At 46.9% G+C, this 19,287-nt stretch overlaps 1 protein-coding gene across 6 annotated transcripts; it reads right to left on the bottom strand.

Annotated features, from left to right (window-relative positions):
- Positions 1 to 6,499: 6,499 nt before the first annotated feature.
- On the bottom strand, positions 6,500 to 19,235 carry HEATR9 (HEAT repeat containing 9). 6 transcript variants are annotated; one of them, XM_032320306.1, is made up of 15 exons: positions 19,015 to 19,235; positions 18,120 to 18,169; positions 16,669 to 16,850; positions 16,290 to 16,416; positions 16,025 to 16,081; positions 15,785 to 15,841; positions 14,998 to 15,055; positions 14,499 to 14,629; positions 10,329 to 10,511; positions 9,829 to 9,921; positions 9,616 to 9,735; positions 8,445 to 8,518; positions 7,933 to 7,984; positions 7,426 to 7,512; positions 6,500 to 7,180 (listed from the first exon to the last, which is right to left on the bottom strand). In XM_032320306.1, exons 1-15 carry the CDS (start codon positions 19,100 to 19,102, stop codon positions 6,818 to 6,820), a joined length of 1,722 nt encoding a protein of 573 aa, XP_032176197.1. In that variant the 5' UTR covers positions 19,103 to 19,235; the 3' UTR covers positions 6,500 to 6,817. The 6 variants fall into 6 exon arrangements, with proteins under 6 accessions (XP_032176197.1, XP_032176198.1, XP_032176200.1 ...); XM_032320307.1 differs by having other exon boundaries at positions 18,856 to 19,098; XM_032320309.1 differs by lacking the exon at positions 16,669 to 16,850 and having other exon boundaries at positions 18,856 to 19,098.
- Positions 19,236 to 19,287: the final 52 nt, after the last annotated feature.

Genomic DNA, 19,287 nt, shown 5'->3' on the forward strand with positions numbered 1-19,287 from the left:
CGTGGCCTGACCTGAGTGGCATCAACTGAAGGATTCCTATGGCTGCCTGGGAGATGCTGGACTGGAGACAGAATGGTAAGCCAGGTGAGCGAGATCCTGGTCTGAGCTCAAAGACTGGACAAGGAGGAGAGAACTAATTTGATTTGAGAAATGAGGGAGGGACATTTGACAGGATTTGGCTGGATGTCAGAAATTGTGGGGAGAGAAGTCAGGTTTTTGGTCTGGTAATTGGTAGATGTGCTGCTCACTTAAACAGACACTGGGGGGCGCCTGGGTGGCTCAGTGGGTTAAAGCCTCTGCCTTCAGCTTGGGACATGATCCCAGGATCCTGGGATCGAGCCCCACGTCGGGCTCTCTGCTCTGCAGAGAGCCTGCTTCCTCCTCTCTCTGCCTGCCTCCTTGCCTACTTGTGATCTCTCTCTCTGTCAAATAAAGTCTTTAAAAATAAATAAATAAATAGACACTGGGAGAAGGAACAGGTTTGGGAACGAATGAGGGGAGTGATTTCAGTAGGAGTGATTCAGTAGGTGTGCAAATCTGCAGCTTAGAAAATGGCATTCAACATGATGCACCTTGATTTTTTTCCTTTACTATTTTCTCCTTTGATGGTTTCCCTACTTGACCTTCACATGTTGGAAGTTTCTTAGGGCTTGTTCTGATCACCTTTGTCTTTCTGTTTATACCCATTTTTATCCTGGAAGATACAGTGATGACTGCCAAATTTAAGTCTGTAGTCTTGACCTCTGCCCTTAACTCTGGATTATATTCACCTTCCTACTTGACCTAGTCTGGTTTTTTTTTAAAGATTTTATTTATTTGAGGGGGTACCTGGGTGGCTCAGTGGGTTAAAGCCCCTGCCTTCGGCTCAGGCCATGATCTCAGGGTCCTGGTATCGAGCCCCGCATCGGGCTCTCTGCTCAGCAGGGAGCCTGCTTCCTCCCCTCTCTGCCTGCCTCTCTGCCTACTTGTGATCTCTCTCTCTCTGTCCAATAAATAGATAAAATCTTAAAGGAAAAAGATGTTATTTATTTGAGAGAGTATGAGAGAGAGAGAGTATGTGTGTGCTTAAGTAGGGTCAGAGGGAGAAGCAGACTCCCCCTGAGCAGGGAGCTGGACATGTGGCTTCATCCCAGGACTCCAGGGACTTACCCAGACACTTAACCAGCTGAGCCACGCAGGTGCTCCTCTAGTTTACCTTTTCATTAGTATGTATTGAACAGAACACTTTTTTTTTTAAATTTTGGTCACTCTATTGGGACTAAACAAAACTTTTGATCTCCCTCTCCAGATCCGTTTCTCTTTTCCTAGGCTTCCTCATCTCAGTAAATGTCTTCACTGTCCTCCCAGACCAGACTGAAACCTTTAGAGTTTACACTTCATTTCTCTTTCATTAGTCCTACCTGCAGCTCTTTTTAATTTTATCTCCAAAGTATATCCCAAAACCATCTTTATATTTTTGGTTACAATCTGGTACGAACTGTAAATATCTCTCTTCTGTATAGTTGCAAAGCCCATTAATAGGTCCCCACAACACAATCTTGTTCCTCTAAAGTCTGTTTTTACCATAGCAGCCAAATGATACTCTAAAGATATGAATGACTGTGTTGTGCCTTTCATTGACTTTTTTTTTTTTTTTTTTAAGTATCCTCCATGCTCAATGTGGGACTTATATCATGACCCTGAGATTGAGAGTCACTGCTCTACCAACTGAGCCAGCCGGGTACCCTATTGACTTTTACTACATGTAGGCTATAAATTCCTTACCCTGGGTTGCAAAGCCCTTATGATCTGACCTCTCTCCCTCTCCCACCTTACTATGTAACATTTATCCATACTTACCTTGCTTTAACCACATTGGTCATAATTCTTGATGGTACCAAATATGCTTCTGCTTCAGTGTCTTTGCTTAGGCTTTGCTTAGGCTTTGTCTAGGATTCTCCTTCCTCAAATATTCACATGGCTGACTACTTTTCACAGTAATGTTGGGTCAGATTCCACCTCCTGTCTCTGGCCTTCCTATTTAAAACACTGCCTCTCTCCGGTGACTCTCCTAACTCCTCTTACAATGTCATCACATTGTAAGAGGCGACCTTACAATCACTATTTGAGGCGACCTTTTTGTAGTTGCCAGTTTCTTTTTTTCCATTAGAATATAATCTCTAGGAAAGTAGGGAACCTAACCTGTTTTTCACTGTTTTACCCTACTGCCTAGAACAGTGTTCGACTCAGAATAGTTACTCGAATATTGACTAAATGAATCTGTTAGAGATACAGATTTGAGATTAATGAGAGCCACTAATATATAAATGGTAAAGTACTGAGGAGATACAATTATAGTAAGACTGTCTGTAGAGTACTGCTTCATCCAAGCTGTATACTGAAATTAGTGAGAAAGTTTTTGAAAACACAAGGATGCTGGGTTCTACTCCAAGACAGTGAAATCTGTTAGGCCTGGGAATTTAAAAAAAAAAAAAAAAAAAAATCCTCAGTTGATTTTAATGGTTTGGTAGACAGTACGTAGGGAGAAGAGCTTAGACCTGGACCCTGAGAAATGCTAATATTTGAGGTAATAGAAGAGGATCATGAGAGTAGAGACTGGGAATGTCCAGTGAGGTGTTGGTAGAACCCAAGGGAAGAGTGGATTTTAAGGAGGGAGAAGCTAGTGGTTTTGAGTGCTCAAGTCAGGCCAAGTCATACAAAGGTTAGAAAGCATTCATATTTAGTGCTATGGAGATTGTAAATTATCTCACCATGGGATTCTCAACCTTGGCACTACTGACATTTCAACTGGATAATTCTTACTGTGGGGGGCTGCCCTGTGCATTGTAGGATGTTTAGCAGGATCCCTGGCCTCTACCATAAGACACCAGTGGCAGCCCCCAGTTGTAACAATTACAAATGTCTCCCAGCACTGCCATGTGTCCTTTTGGGGGCAAAATTGCCCCTTTCTAGAACCACTGCCTTAGCAAAAGCCTTTTTTTGTTTTTTTGTTTTTTTGTTTTTTTTGTTAAAGAGTATTTATTCATTTGACAGAGAGATCACAAGCAGGCAGAGACAGAGAGAGGAGGAAGCAGGCTCCCTGCTGATCAGAGAGCCTGATGCAGTGCTCCATCCTAGGACCCTGAGAACATGACCTGAGCCGAAGGCAGACCCACTGAGCCACCCAGGTGCCCCGCAAAAGCCTTTTTGATGGAGAGTTGAATTGTGAACACAAACTGAAGTGGGACGGTGAATAATAAAAAGAGAAATGGAGACCAGTAATATGGTCAACTAAGAATTTTTATTATGAAGGATGGTTAGAGGTGGGATGAATTAAGAGGAGGCATCTAGGTAGGGATGTGGGTTTGTGAGAGATTATTTTTAAGGTGGGTATTAAGCATGTTTATACACTCCTTGCAAGGAGATGGGAAGAATTAATATTCACATCCCTTGAATGAATGGTGGCCAGAACATTAGCAAAGGATATGCCTTAGAAGAAGAGAATGTCTTGCGTTATGACAAAGGGGGTAAGGATAGTTGAAGATGGTGATAATAATGGTAGCAGACGATTAATACCTATTGGGAGGTTACCATGTGCCAGGCACTGTTAGAAGCAGTCTGTGTGTTAGCTAATTCTCACAACAGTGTTGTGAACCAAGGAGGTATAGGAAACACTTTGGAGAAGAGGTGAATGGTTTAAATGATTTTGACTGCCACTTGGAAGGGGCTTTTCAGAGGGTCCAGTGAAGAACAGAGGCACCGAGAGGCTAAGCAACTTGTCCAGGATCACATCTCTAGTGCGTGGCAGAGTCAGGATCCTAATCCAAGGATCTGGACTTAGAGCCTGTGCTCTTTACTATGTCTAAGGATGCTTATAACAGAGGTGGTAGGAAGTTGAGTTAATTCCATCTGATGTCTTTTTCCCTCCTGAGTATAGTAAAGTATGATGGTCTGCTGAGAGTTGCAGGATATGATAGAGTTTGAAGAGACTATAGTGTGAGGATAGCAGGGAAGGCTTGAAACAACGATTGTAGGAAATAGGAAAGTATTATGATTAGGAACCCATAAAATTGCCAGACAATAATAAAAGCTCAATTAAACATGGGGGCAAGTGTTTTGTGGGTACAGTCTGTATGGATATGTGATTTTTCTCCATCTTTAATCAGCAACCTGTTTTTAGGAACAGAGGCAGTTTGATTCAGGGTTAGGGATTTTGCTAGTCAGATACTAGTAAAAATTTCAAATTAGTCTCATACCTAGTAGAGAATGAGAAAAGTGAGGATAGTGGTTGATGGATGAAGTCCAGGCTGAGTAGGAAAAAAAGTGAGGAAGTTGAAGAATGTAGCGATGTCAAGAGCCTAGTGTTACTGATGAGATTCAAAAACTGGCACTGGGGATAAAAAGAGCTGGATAGATAGCTTTGGGTCCTAAAGTAGATGTTCAGGATGAAGTAATTCTCAGGGATGTTAGGAGCTAGATGTGGCCATGGAAGTGGGTGGCTGAAGTGAATGGAAAGGAGAAACCTTTGTAGTTGAGATCAAGAACTGAGGAGATGGGGTGGTAGATGTTGTTACCATGAGGGTGAAAGCAAGACTAAGGTTCAGGTGATGAATGAAAGAAAATAGAGAAGTGGACCAGAGGGTGGGATAACTGGAGAGCCAAGACCCTCAGAAGCAGTGATTTTTATGTGAAGGCGCAGGACAATGGTGACATTGAAAGGAATGGAGGATGATGAACAACACCTAAGACTTTGGGAAGAGGCTAGTTCAAGGGAGAGAGCCAGATTTCAGTTATAGCATGGACATGGATGAGAATGTTGGAAGAGGAGGAGGGTGTATATGGCTTGTGTTGTCATCATTTCTGCTGCCATCAGAGGGTGCATTCAGAGGTTTCATCAGCAAGAAGGTGGTGGGGAACTTAAGTATTTTGGATGGTGTCCAAAGAGCAATACCAACACACCCTGTTGGCTAAAAGAAGTGGGCATTTCAGGCTTCAGAGAGAAACTGGCCACAGCTTGGATTAATGAAGCATGTTTGTCAGGGGGTTGCATCTCTGTGGCTTTGGTACTGGGAATGCTCTAGTCCATTGCTGGTGTACCGGATGGTGGGTGCTCTCTGCAGAGCTTTATGTCAGTGCTGTCTTAAATCTTCTGATGAGGATTGGTGAGATTAGGATTGAGGTGTTGAGCAGAAACTGCTACCTGGTCAAGTAGTAAGACCATCCTCTAGGGGCGCCTGGGTGGCTCAGTGGGTTAGTAAGTCTCTGCCTTCGGCTCAGGTCATGGTCTCAGGGTCCTGGGATCGAGCCCTGCATCGGGCTCTCTGCTCAGTGGGGAGCCTGCTTCCCTAACACCCCTGCCTGCCTCTCTGCCTACTTGTGATCTCTCTCTCCATCAAATAAATAAATAAAATCTTTTAAAAAGGGACAATTCTCTAGAGAGAAATATGGAGGAGGAGGAGCAGAGGTTGGAGATCTGTGGGCAGGATTTTGCTGGAGTTGAGAGCCTGAATTAGGTAGTTAGTAAGCCCTTATTTGTACCCACAGGCTGTTAAGGCCCAGGGAAATTGCGGTGAGATTGCTTATTGGCCCAAAGGTACAGAGTGGGCAAGAAAGGAGGATCATTTTTGCCATTTTTGGTCTTTGTGCCACACGAGGGGAGGCAACTAGCGTTGCATATAATCCAGGATAGTGAAACTACTCTTCCGGTTTTTACTTAGAGCTCTCTGAGGCAAAACATGCATCTGAAAGTGGTGGGATAGGTAGGGAGATAACATCAGACTGACACACACTATGTTGAATTCAGATAACTGGACCACTCTAGAACCTGGAGCGTGGGGAAATGGAAAGGTGCATCCATTTTACTTTGACCTTTCTCTGCTTAATCAGAAGAAGTTGACCTCACCGTAGGTCACTTCAATCAGATTGGGGGAATTAATAGGGCTGGCAGGACGTTTTTAACCTCTGGAGGTCACAGGGTCACATGACAACACTGAAGAAAGGAGAAAAGCAGCTCACATTTGAGTACTTACTATGTGATGCTAGGCACTCTTAGGATTTGTTATTGTGTACTCCTCAGAGAAGCTCTCTGAAGTAGTGTGCATTATTCTCATCTTATAGGTGAGGAAACAAAGATTAACTTGTCCAAAGTCAAAGTTCAAAAAAGTGATGGTCATGGTCTCAGGGTCCTGCGATTTAGACATCAGATTTTCCTGACTCCACTAAGTCTGGGTTTTTTCTTTTTGATGGAGGATGTAGATTGTTGGGATTGGTGTACCAGGTCCCACTGGCAAAGGGAAACAGGCCTCTAGAACAAACATGGGAGAAACAAGCAGTTTTAGAGAGTAAATAGGGCCTGTCTCAGCATGGTCCTGAGGGAGGCAGAAAGCAGGTGGTGACAAGACCGAGATGGTTGGTCTTGAGTATAGCCTCGTTACCTCCTGACCACTGGGAAGTGGTGGAGAGGGACGGCAAGTTAGTAGGAGGAAATGGTCCAAGAGCCAAGCTTTCCAGGATTTTCTCCTACTTTTCCTTCTATAGCCCACTCTGGGCAGAGGCTTATTAAATTCTGGGCATAAACAAGGGCTTGATTTAGGGAGGCAGGTTGGCTACTGGAGCAGCTCTGTCTCTTTCCCTTTGTGAAAAGAACATGAGGCTGAGTGAATTAATACTCAACCAGGAGAGAGGAGACCTGAGTTTCTGTGCAGCCCCTGACAAGGACCAGGAGTAATAGGTAGAGTGACACTCATTTATTCATGCAAGATAGGTATAGATTGTTTTCTCAAGGGAGCCTAAGAAGCATCCTCGGGAAGAGAGTGGGGACTTGGTCTGAAGAACTGACCTATTGGGAGGTTTTAGCAAGGATCCGGAGCTGCTTCCTGATCTTTGGTGTCCAGGGCCCTGTGGCTGGTGCCCTGTGTTTTGGTTTAGAGAAACAGGGTGGGAAGGCAGAGCCTTTCTGGGCACTCAACTTTTTCTTTTGGTCTGGTGTGGCTCTGGACTTCGCAATAAACAAGGGGTTCAGCTGTGCAAGTCGGAAGTCTTGGATAGTTAACTCTTCTGGGTTCTCAGGCTCTTTCCGAAACCTCGTAGGCCCTTCCTCTTCATTAGTCTTAAGTACCTCATATTCACAGAGAACCTTGTTCTTCAGCTTGTTTTGGATCCAGGGATCAATTGAGGCCAAGAGAGTTAATGTTTCTTGAAGCTGCATTGAAACAAAGGTCCTGTGGCTGGCTCACTTCAGGCCAAGTTTGGGAGTGGAGGGGGCACCTCAGGGAGGGGGAGTGCTCTGGCCACAGGCCACTCTGTCTCCAAGGAATGAAGTCAAGGGATAGTGTGAGGCTCATTCCCCTTTCCTCCCTCCTGACAAAGAACAAGTGGTGAGGATGGGCGGGAGAGGCCTCTAGAGGAGGGGTAGAGAAGCAGAAGAGGTGGGCGGGAATGCCTTACACTTTTCTTCACAGCCTGGCTCTTTTCTGTGTCTAGCATGTCCAGGAGCAAGTGGTACACTTGTAGGCTGCGGATCCCCAGGACGCCCTGGCAGAGGCGAATGAGAGTAACTAGGCAGCCTAGGAACATGCCCCATGGGTGCTCTTTTCCATTCTAGTGCCCTCTGATGACCCTGGGGCCTGGAGAGAAGGGGCACTATAGCTCCCCAGCCGAGGTACCCCATTCTTCCCCTTTTGCAGCCATCGCATTGGGTTCCAGCACATACTGTTCACCAGGAAGAATCGAGACTATCTAAGCAATGCCTTTCATACCCATCTACTGTCCTTTATTCCACCTACCTCTTGTCCCGAAAAAGAGGTTACCCCTGAATTCCTGGTAGGGCTGGATTTCTAAAATAAGCAAACCTCCCCAAACTTTATAGCCCTTTCTGCCCCCGAGTAATTGTGCTCACGTGCCTGCTCCCCCTGCCATCAACACATGTGGTCAGAGGAGCAGGGCTGGCCTTACCAAAGAGATGACTGCTTCTTGGCGTGCAGTGGCATTTGAGTTCATCAGTTGCCTGTGTAGAAGGGAATAAGCGTGTTATCCAATTAGAGGGTAGGAGAGGAGGGCTGGTTGTTCCTTCTGGAAGCCCAGAATGAGTCAGACCTAAGGCCAATGAGGGGTGCTAATTTCATCAATTGCTCCTTCTTGTTACATGGGTCAGGAAAGGAGCTAGGAAGGGAAAGGCAGGAACTGCAATTTGCCAGGAGGCACTGGATGACAACTAGAACTCACATCTGTCCAGAACTCTACCTTTTACAGATCCCTTTCACATCCTCGTATTTTATAGGAACCCTGAGTGGTAGGTATTATCAGCCCCTTTTTACAGACAAAGAAAATCCCAGGGGTGAACGAGTGAGTTGGCCAGGGGCATGGGCAAGTGAGAAATAAGAATTAGGATCAGATTTTCAGCTCTCTCTGACCCTTTTCCAGAGCCTAGGATTTGGCTCCGGCAGCTCCCAGCCCAAGCCACTCACGCCTCCACCAAATTCATCATTGTAGGCTTCATCTTGAGCTCTTCCACGATTTCAGCCACAGCCTGCCTCATAGCCTGAAGGAGGATTAAGGTGGGACAACAGAAAAGGAATGCAGGAGTGTACCTTCAGGTGCACACAAACCTTCTCCCAAAGTTGACCTTGTGCTACATGTGGTTCTTGCCTGGAACTCATCCGGTAGGGGAAGCAGACCAGTGAGTAGGCAATCACACAATTGTCGTATTACAACTGAACTAACTATAGAGTGAACGTAAGAGGATCAGTCTGGGTACCAGCAAGATTTGCTGGAAGAAGTGATGCCTCAGCTGAATCCTGGTGAAATGCAGTTAACCACTAGAGGGCTGGGAGCAGAGTGATTTTTGGGCAGAGTGGAGGGCATGTACAAAAGCTTAGAGGCGAGAGAGCACACACAGAGGTTAGGGAACAGAAAATATTTGTTTGGCTAGGTGACCACACTGAGACTCCTCAAAGTGGGGCATTCTGAGGTATTACACTGGGATAACAAGTATAAATGAGGACAGGATCGTTTTAAGCTTAACTGGTGCGTGGCCCTGAGCGGGAGTGGGGAGCGATGAAGCTAGAGAGGGAAGCAGGCCTTGAAGGGCAACGTAAGCCTTCCTGAGGGCATTGGGGAACTACTGAAAAGTATCATGCAGAGGTGAGACACAATCTGATGTACATTTCAGAAAAATGTCTTTAGAAGTTCTGTGACTGGTTCTGTAACAAGCTACAATAAAGATGAAAGCAAAGGAGCACAGAGGAAGGCAGGGTTCATTCTGTTGGAGGTGGTTGGGAAAGGTTCCCATAGGAGGCGTTTGGACTGGCCTTGCGGGAGCCTTGCGGGAGCCATGTTACTGTGACCGGCAGGAGGAGGAGGGAGGAGTGAATAAATAGCACGAGGCAGTTTTTCACCTCAGAGGGAAGGAGGGATGACTTGGCACTTTTCACTGAGAGAACTGCCTGAGCCAAGGCAAGGTGGCTTGAAAACATGGGCCCCATTAGGGGAATGGGAACAGGGAGTGCATTAGTGCCTTAGAATGAATATGATACTTTGTGGGGCAGTGTGGTGGGAGTCAAGCCAGCAGAGGTCTTCAGAGAAGGGAAAGGAGGCGGGTTTGGGCTGTCTGGGTTTGGGAACTTTGGTCTCACTTACAAGGAAAGGTTCATTATACGTCTTCCTCCAGAGCAGGTTAAATGTGAATCCCTCCAGCCCTTGCTCCTGGATCTTTTCCAGCCCAACCGTCTTGAGCATCTGGGTGGCTTCAAAGCGGTGCTGAGGGTAGGTGGAAGGATAGACGCTCTTCCTCATCCCTCAGCCCGTGCTAGTGCTGGAGAAGAAAGGGTCCTCGGCAGTCTGAGAGCTTACCTCGAGGACACGAGAATAGCACAGCTGGTCTAGGATGGCCTTGGTGACTGTGGCCGTGTGTACGTGCATCATCTTGACCAGCATCCTGAGTGCCTGTGAGGGGCAGGCAATGTAGGTTGGGGTGTACAGGGCCAAGAGGTATCTGGACAGCCAGGGAAGCTGGAGGGCTGAGCCTAAAACTCATGGGGAACAGATGGGGTCCATTCTCCTCCCTCTTTGCCTTTTGAGTGAGAAAATAAGTTCATGTATGCACATACGTGCACATTTCTAAATGAATACTCATACAAATCAAATATATACAGACACATGTACACCTACGTCTGTGTGACCCCATACTCGTGCATATACATATTCACAGACACACAGAGGGCCCCACAAATACCCCCCACTGAAGCTTCATTTCTCTGGTTGAGTAGGACGTGGTCCAGGCTGTACCAAAGTCAGCACCAGCCTCAGTTCCCCGGCGCTCCCCAGGGAGCCCAGCCTCCTGCCCCTCACACCTTCATCTGCTGCGTTTTAGACCCTTGGCTCAGGCAGCGCAGCAAGAACTCCTGGGCTGTGTTGCTGCAGGGCCTCAGGAAACCCAAGCACAGGGCTGCCTCCACAGCTGCTTTGTTCGATGACCTATTTATCAGCATCCGCAACACAGGTACCAACTTCTCTTCATCCCCGACTTGAGTTCTCTGAGGGAGACAAGGAGTGAAATGGGCAGGGGGACTATGTTTTCAGCCAGCCTTTGTTAAGAGGGCCAGTCACTGCTACTTTCAGAGCACAGTCCCTTCTCCTCATGTCCTCAGATTATTTCACCCACTTCCCTTTATTTGTGCTGCCCTCCACTTGCTCTTAGGGCGTATCCCCTCGTTTCTCTAGGACTTTATCTTGTGGATGGTTGAGTGTCGCTCTCCTCGACACTTCTGCCGCCTTAATTCCTGACATTTAAAAAAATTCATGTCATTGGGCGCCCGGTGGCTCAGTGGGTTAAAGCCTCTGCCTTCAGCTCAGGTCATGATCTCAGGGTCCTGGGATCAAGCCCCACATCAGGCTCTCTGCTCAGCAGGGGGCCTGCTTCCTCTTCTCTCTCTGCCCGCCTCTCTGCCTACTTGTGATCTCTCTCTGTCAAATAAATAAATAAAATCTTAAAAAAAAATACATGTCATTAATCCTACTCCTGTTCTCCAATAGTCTTGTTCTTGTCCTCCATTCTATGTCAGTCATTAGTTTTCACAGGTTTTTATCATTATCCATTACTGTGACTTCTCCATGATCTCCATTTCACGGACCCCACTCTCTAACCATCACCTCCTATCTTTCCAACTCACCTGCCGTCGCCATTAATTGTTGGACTCTGAAAGGATTAACAGTCCACGGAGCACCTTTTCATTGCTCCTCATTTTCTTCCTTCTCTACCCAGCTTAAACTCCGTGATCACCTGCTTGCCTCACTCCTTTACCTCCTCTTGCTTCATTGTAGTCAACACTCCACTTACTCTGTGCCTGCACTTCCTGGAGAAAAGCACACAGTCCTGATAACTGATCTTGCTTTAAGTGTGTGAACAGAAACCTCATGTAGACTCTTAGTGCTACGAGTAACCATACTGTTTTTCCCTGGGCAATTCTTTTTCCCACCCTCCTGATTCACACCCTGTCCTCTGGAACCTCCAACACTTAATTCCTCCTTCATTCTTAACTCTCAGCTGATGATCTTGCTTCCTGCTTCACTGAGCAAATACAAGCAACTGGAAGAGAAGTTCCAGAGACACGGACCACCATTTCTGTCCAACACCTGCACCCAGATAGTTCTTCCCTCCATTTATGACTACAGACTCTGCCCGTCTGTCTAAAGTCAGTCTTTCCACTTGTACGTTAGAGCTTATCTCTTCTCACCTAATCACAACTCTTTCTTCAAAGTTATCATTTTTTTAACTACTGGACCATAGAAACATGCCATTATTTTTCTGTTTTTTCCCCTAAAATCCACCCCTGGTGCCAGCTACAGCCCTTGCCAGCAAAACTTGAAAAGTTGTCCATCCTTGCCATCTCTAATTTCTTTCCTCCCGTTCACTCTTAAACTCCTTCTGTCAGACCTATAACCCCATGACCCCACCAGAATTGTTAAGATAATCAAGGATACCTGCATTGTTAATCTATGCGTCAGTTTTTAGTCCTTATATTATTTGATGTGGTTGATTTGATTCCTTTCCTTGACATATGTTCTTCCCTTGATTTTCAGAATTCCATACTCTTGGGTTGTCTTCCTACCTAATGGCCAGCTGTCATTATTTTTTTATTTTTTTTAAAAAAGATTTTATTTACCCATTTGACAGAGAGATCACAAGTAGGCAGAGAGACAGGCAGAGAGAGAGGGGGAAGCAGGCTCCCTGCTGAGCAGAGAGCCCGATGCGGGGCTCGATCCCAGGACCCCAAGACCATCACCCGAGCTGAAGGCAGAGGCTTTAACCCACTGAGCAAGCTACCCAGGCGCCCCAGTATAAATTATTTCTTAAGTCTCAGTTTTATTCTTTTCATTTTCTTAACTGGGTATATCCCTTCTCTCTGTTTCAGACAAGGGCCTACCAGTATCAATTCTAGCTGTATCTTTAGGGCAACTGTAGTGAAGGGATACAATCTTGATTCATGCAGCTGTGCCACTGGGACACAGCACTGAAGAAAGAATATGTCTTCCTTTCTCTTCTTTCTGCTCACACCCTCTTCATTGTACCCCCGACACATACCAGTCTGCTTCTAACAACCGTCTCCTTGAGCTCTTAATATTCGATGCCCCAAGACTTCATACTTGGTCCTCAGTGATCTCATCTAATTGAATGATTTTAAATGCTGTGTATATGCCAACAACTCATAAATTCCTTTCTCTGGTGCAGACTTATAAACTCGAAATTGTACATACAACTCTACCTGCTGTCTCCCTTGGAGGTCCAGTAGATGTCTCAAACATAACTTGTCCAAGCCTGGACTTCTGCTATTACCTCCAAACCTGTTCTGTTTTCAAGAACATCTTAGTTGACTTCATCCTTCTTTCCTCACTGTCTTTTGTAGTGGCTTCAACCTGTCAAGAGTTTTACTAATTCCACTGCAACCACTGTGGTCCATGCCACCATTTTATTTCCCCAGGTTTGCTTCAGTAGCCCCTAATTGGTCTTTCCGCTTCTACCTGATGCCCTTACCCCCACCTCTCCATCTTTTCTCAGCAAAGGGAACCTTTTGAAATATAAGTTAGATTATGTCACTGCTTTGCTCCTTACTTCATGCAGAGTAAAAGTCCAGGTACTTGAAGTCGTCCAGAAAGCAATGATGTAGTAATGATCTAGTCTAGTAGATCTAGTCAATCTAGATTGAGTCTCCTGTTAACTACTTTGATCTTTCTTCATTTTCTGCTACTTTCTCTATTTCCACTCCACTGCAGCCACACTGGCCTACATGCTCCTGCCTTAGAGCCCTTACATTGATTGGCTCTTCTGCCGGGAATGCCTTCTCTCAGATATCTGCAAGGCTAACACCTTCACCTTTTTCATGTCTTTGCTCATGCCTTCCCTCCCTTCTGTGTTGAAAACTGCAGCCTAGACCCATCCCCATTTGGCATTCCTGATCATCCTCACCCTGATACCTAATTTTTCTACTGTACCTGTCACCTCTAACATACCATATAATTAAGTTTTCTGGCTATTATATGTCTCCCCAACAGGAAAGTAAACTCCGCAAGAGCAGGGGATCTTAGTCTGTTGGGTTCCCTGGTGTATCTTAAGGCCCTGGGACAGTGCCTGGCATATGACAGTTGTTTAATACATATTTGTTGAGTAAATGGATGAATGAAGACTTCTGTTTCACATGGAGCAGTGATGGGGTCAAAGTAAGGGGACCCTAAAGGGGAAAAAATCTGAGTAGTGTTGCAGACTCTCTTGATCTCTTTCCCCTCTTTTTTTTTTTTTTTAAGATTTTATTTATTTACTTGACAGACAGAGATCACAAGTAGGCAGAGAGAGAGAGAGGGGAAGCAGGCTCCCCGCTGAGCAGAGAGTCCGATGTGGGTCTCCATCCCAGGACCCTGGGATCATGACCTGAGTGGAAGGCAGAGACTTTAACCCACTGAGCCACCCAGGCACTCCTACCTTTTCCCTCTTGAGAGAGGTTTTTTCTTCAGTAGGTTATTTTAGGGATGATAATGGTTACCATTTAAAAGGCGCAGGCATTGAATGAGGTGCTTTACATACATTATCTCATTTAATCTCCTCAACAACACTATAATTACTATCCATTTCATTTGTTAAATGTTCTTGAGTTGAAATATAGTTAACATAGTGTTGTATTAGTATAGTTGCATTAGTTTAGTATAGTTAATATACAGTGTTCAGTTTCAATTTAGTGATTTAGCAGTTCTGTATATTACTCACTGCTCATCATGATGAGTGTGACTATCTCCATTTTGGAAATGAATGAACTGCGGCTCCGAAAGCCGGCTTCTCAGGGGTTGTGTGACTCCTCTGTGGCCATGCCAGTGCTTCTATTCAGGGAAGATGTTCCACAGGGAACTCCACAAGGACAGTGTCTTCTCCCATCAAGGCTAGGAGCTAGGTTACCTTCTCCCTGACCTAGGCAGCCAGCACCATCAATTACCTTGTCCTACCTGCCCTAGTTACTGACTCTCCTCCCAATCACCTTGTCTTTGGGGACAGCAGCCCAGGAGTTCAGAGCCACTCGTAGCCCTGTCAGAGAATCCATCATTCGCCCCTCATTTTGCCCCTTCAGCTGTGTGATGAGAACCTGGATCACGTGCTTCTGCAGGCAACCTGGACAAGGGAGGGTCCTCAGGTCAGGGCAGAGCCTCAGGGATATTCCTCTCTGCCAGGATCCATTTGACTCCACTGTGCCCTAAAGACAGAAGTTCTGTGTACTGGATCCTGAGGTGTTGCCTGTTCTCCCAGGACACTAGTGAAGCTGACTGAGCGTGGCTGCAGTTCCAGGGCCCAACCCCTCCCTCCTAATCTCTTCTCCCTTTCACCCCACTTTCCTCTCTCTGCCCACAGTACTGAGGCGAGTTCCCAGACCCTGCCAAATGCTAGGTAGAAGTGGGTATCCTTACCCAAAGGGGGAAGGGGCTACACTGCTTCCTTTTTCACTTTCTCCCACTCCCCTCCCAGAGAGGGGACATACTCACCCAGCATGGCCAGGCTTCGACAGGCCTCATACTTCACTTTCTCTGGACCAGTATGGGCCTGATTTAAGAGGCAGGTAGTGGAGATAGGCCGTGTGGTGATGGAATGTCAGAACATTAAGAATCATCTCAGCTTAACTTTTCATTTACAAGTGAGGAAACCGAGGTCTAGAGAGTGACCTGTCTATGCTCAAACACAGGACAACAGGCAGGCAATGGAAGGAAAACAACTCGGGAGTAAGACTTGTTCAGATCCCTATCTCATCTCTAGTAGCCACGTGACCTTGGGCAAGTCACTTGGCTCACTTTCAGAGTTTCCATTTTATCATTAGAAAACATGCACACAACGCAGAGTACTAACCACTATACGATCACGGCCTTATCATTAGAAAAAATGCAGATACCTCTGCCTATTCCTAATCTGTGATATTTAAATGAGAATATGGATAAAAACGCATGTTCCCCATTATAAATTGGCCTATAAGCACAGGGCATTGATTCAGTTAAGGTAGAGAATGAACTCAGTCCCAGTTCTTTTCTGCTTTTTAATGGAGGGTCTTTTCTGTTAGACAGAGGGGACCTGCAGATTCCCCTAGCCCCACCAAGCTGCCCTTCAAGGAAGCCAAGGGCACGAGATGGGGCATGCTGTACACCGGCAGCTCTCTCCTCACTGCAGCTGACCCAGCATCCTTGCAGCCTGGTGAGCCTTGTCTGTGCCCCTGTGCCTGGGCTCAACATACCTCAGACCCTGTTTCCTCCTCTCATGTGCTCCGTGCAGCCCCAGACTCACCACCTGCCATAGTGCCTCCATGACAAGCTTGTCACTGACGCCCAGGCATCCCAGAGCCTGCAAGAAAGGGAAGAGAGCTCAGACACCACCCCCATCAGTTACATCCTCTGGACACAGCTGGAGTTTTGTCTTAGAATACTGTCTCCCCCCCTACTCCCCGCCCCCCTAAGCATCTTTCTACTCCTCAGCTCAGCCAACTCCTACCTGTGGTCATGTTCCACCACCCTTGCCACTTCTCACCTGTGCTGCATAGAACTGCTCCTGTTCTCTGGGAGATTCCAAGCTTTTTGCGAGTTCCTGCCCACCCAGGGGAGCCAGGAGAGAGGAAGAAAGGGATTAATGTAGTTGCAGAACTTCAAACGGAGAGGAGCTCATCCAATCCCTCTTCGTTTCCTCCCTCCATTTTGTAGGCAGGGACTGAGGGCTGAAGGATAACGTGAGCCCAAGGTAAGGGCACCCACAGAAAGGGAGTCGCCCCATTCTCCCTCCCACCGTGGTCCCTGACCTTTAATCTTTGCCACTTCAGGGGGTTCCCAGTAGGGTCTGAGGGCTTGGATCCTGCCCGAGATTTTACAGTCAGCTTGCTCATAGGGAGATGGAATTTTTGGATTGGCGTGCCCTCTTTGAGTTGCCTGTGTGAGAAATTGCATAGGCAGCCTTGGTCCCCTTGTTTCCTCCTTCGCACTTCACAGACTTTCCTCTGCCCTTGGTCCTCAGCCCAGCTCTGAGATGGGAGGAAGACAGATGCTCCTCCTCCTCCCCCAGGCTCCTCTCTGGGATCTGTAAGCTGATTTGTCTCGCCCCTTAGCCCACTCCTTCCTTCTCCTTCCTCGCTTTCCTAGAAGGTATGAAGGGTCTGGGGACTAGGGAGGGGCAGAGCACACCTAGGGTGATCTCTCATTTTCCGCAACATTTTCTGGGCTTCCCGTTCCTGTCGCTGATCATACAGAGTGTGCCAGTGTGTGTAGATCTCAGGCTTCTTGAAGTAGCAATAAGGCACTGAATGTGGCTTGCTCGGGTGCTGCCTCCAGCACTCTGGGCTGGGGGGAAACTCTTCCTTTGGCATCTGAGGGGGTGGGAATGGCACAGCAGGGGCAGGGGATATTCCTCAGCCAGGAAAAGGACCAGGATAAAACGGGACTAGGTGAGAGGGACGCCCTTTAGTCTCTCATCTCGGCTAGAGTAGGAGACCTCCTACCCATTGTGTGACTTGGGCAAGTGACTTCACCCACCAAAATCTCAGTCTTCTCATCTGCAGAATGGAGCTAAGAACCCTTGTGCTTTCTATACCCCCCTGTTGCATAGAACAAATGAGAAAGGTTGTGGGGCCCTTGTTGATCTGTAAACCAATCTGAGTACACCCTTTGGCTATTTGAGGAACGCAAAGCACTTTGAAAAGGCCATCTGGGCAAGGAGATGAAAAGGCAAAGGGTGAGGGAGATGTGGAGTGAAGAGGGGAAAAGACAGGCTACTGCCCCTTCATTCAGGCGTGCAGCAGGTACTTAGGGAGTACCTACTGAGTGCCAACCCCTGCGCTAGGTGCTGGGGAGGCAGTCATCATCCCTGCCTTCGTGGAACTTAATAGTTGACTTGGAAAAGCAGAATTTCCTTAAACCACCTCTCTTAAACGGTCGTGAAACTGCAGCTCTGATTGTAGTGGAGGGCGGTGGGTGGCTCAGGGGACTTTCTCTCTGCAGATGAGGCTAGAATTCACGCCTATCTCTTCTCCAGCCTTTGTCAGAGTCAGTTCTCTGAGCAACAAGAGGGACTTCAGCCAGTGGTTTCCAATGTGGTGATTGAGGAGATCATAGTCAAGGTTGTCAGGTGATTGCCATGATTTCAGAAAGTGGAGTGCAGACTCAGAATGAGAGGGGTTTTTAGATTTAGTGAAAACCAAGCAAATTAAAAAAAAAACAACAACAGGATGTCCAGGCAAATTTAGATTTTAGGTATTGGATACGGTATTTGGGACATATTTATACAAAAACATTATTTATCTGAAATTCAAATTTAGTTGGGGACCCAGTATTCTGTCTGGCATATCTATGAGGATCCCTGCATCCATGAATAAAAATGACTCCTTTTTAAGCACTGCCTGCATAGCTTGAGCCTTACGGATAGTATCTCATAGCAACTCCACAAATGGAAGCTGTGACCGGAGAAGCTCCTGCAGCTCAGGGAGGGGAAGTGACTTGTCCATGGTCACACAGGAATTAGCAGCAGCCCCAGCAATGAGTGTAAGTGTTCTGTGACTTGGCCTTAAAGGAAAGGGGCGGTTTGCTGCTCCTCCCACTTCAACAAAGCTCCCCCGGGGGGCAAAAGTTAGAGGTCTTACCTGGTAGCAGGACAAGGGCAGGTGAACAGGAGCCATGACTTTCCTGAGTTCTGTGGTACAAATGGTGGGCTAAGAATCATCCTTTCAGGCATTCATTTATTCAGCATTTAGTGAATGGTGCATGTTAGAATTATTTGGGGGAACTTTTAACCTGCGTTGGCCCTACATCAGACTAATTGAATCTGATGCTCTGGGGATATAGGGCCTAGGCCTTTCAGAAAGCTCCCCAGAGGATTCTAATGTGCAGTTGATGGTGAAAACCAGGGGTCTTGTTCAGTGGTTCTCAGACTTGAGTGTGCTGTAGAATCACCTGGAGAGCTTCTTAAAACCAATTTCTGGCACTCATTCTGAGTAGAGTCAGTAGATCTAGGGTAGGGGCTGGGGATTTGGAAGAGACTGATAATGCTTGTCCTGTCACTTTGAGAACCATGGATCTAGCTGGTGAGACAGAATTGTTTACTGGTGATTAACAAAGGGAGACAAGTGTGAGGTTAGAGGCACAGGTGAGGTACAGAGGAGGCCCGTAACCTGCCTGGGAGGATCAGGGAAGGTTCCCTAGAGGCTCAGTTTAATCCACCTGGGGGTTAGCCGGAGAGATAAGGGGGAAGAGCCTTAGGCACGGGAAAAACTTCTTTCAAAGACTGGGAGGTGGGGAGTTGGGTAGAGAGCAGGGTGCAGATACGGGAGCAGAAGCTGGGAAGACAGATGTCCCATCTTTGAGGGTCCTGGAGCTTACCTTGAAGGCCATGGGGAGCCACCAAGTGTCCAGTGGCCTGCCCTTACCCTTCCTGTGGGTTTGCTGAACTCCCCAGACCCCTATCTTGGGAGAGAGAGACAGGGAGCTTTTCTTTTCAGGCCGCACCCCTGACTCTGTTCCTGTCTATTCCAGCCTCACCTTTGGTCCTTTCTGGGTATTCCAGCCATGGGTACTTGAACATCGACCTGGAGATATCAAAGATATCAGCTGATTTTTCGTAGGCCATACTCCTCTTCTCCTGGTGGGACCACAGGGAACCCAGGCAATACAAGGCTGTTGGGAGTGTGGGGGCACAGCTGGGGGGAGACCTGTCCTCTGTGGGACAAGAGGGACTGGTGAGGGGCTGGGGCTTCTGTGGGTAGAAGCTTCCAAGTGTTGAGCAACCAGATCTCCTAGGTAAATAGAAGACTC

This window comes from Mustela erminea, chromosome 18, assembly GCF_009829155.1.
Source record: "Mustela erminea isolate mMusErm1 chromosome 18, mMusErm1.Pri, whole genome shotgun sequence".
NCBI classification, from domain to species: domain Eukaryota; kingdom Metazoa; phylum Chordata; class Mammalia; order Carnivora; family Mustelidae; genus Mustela; species Mustela erminea.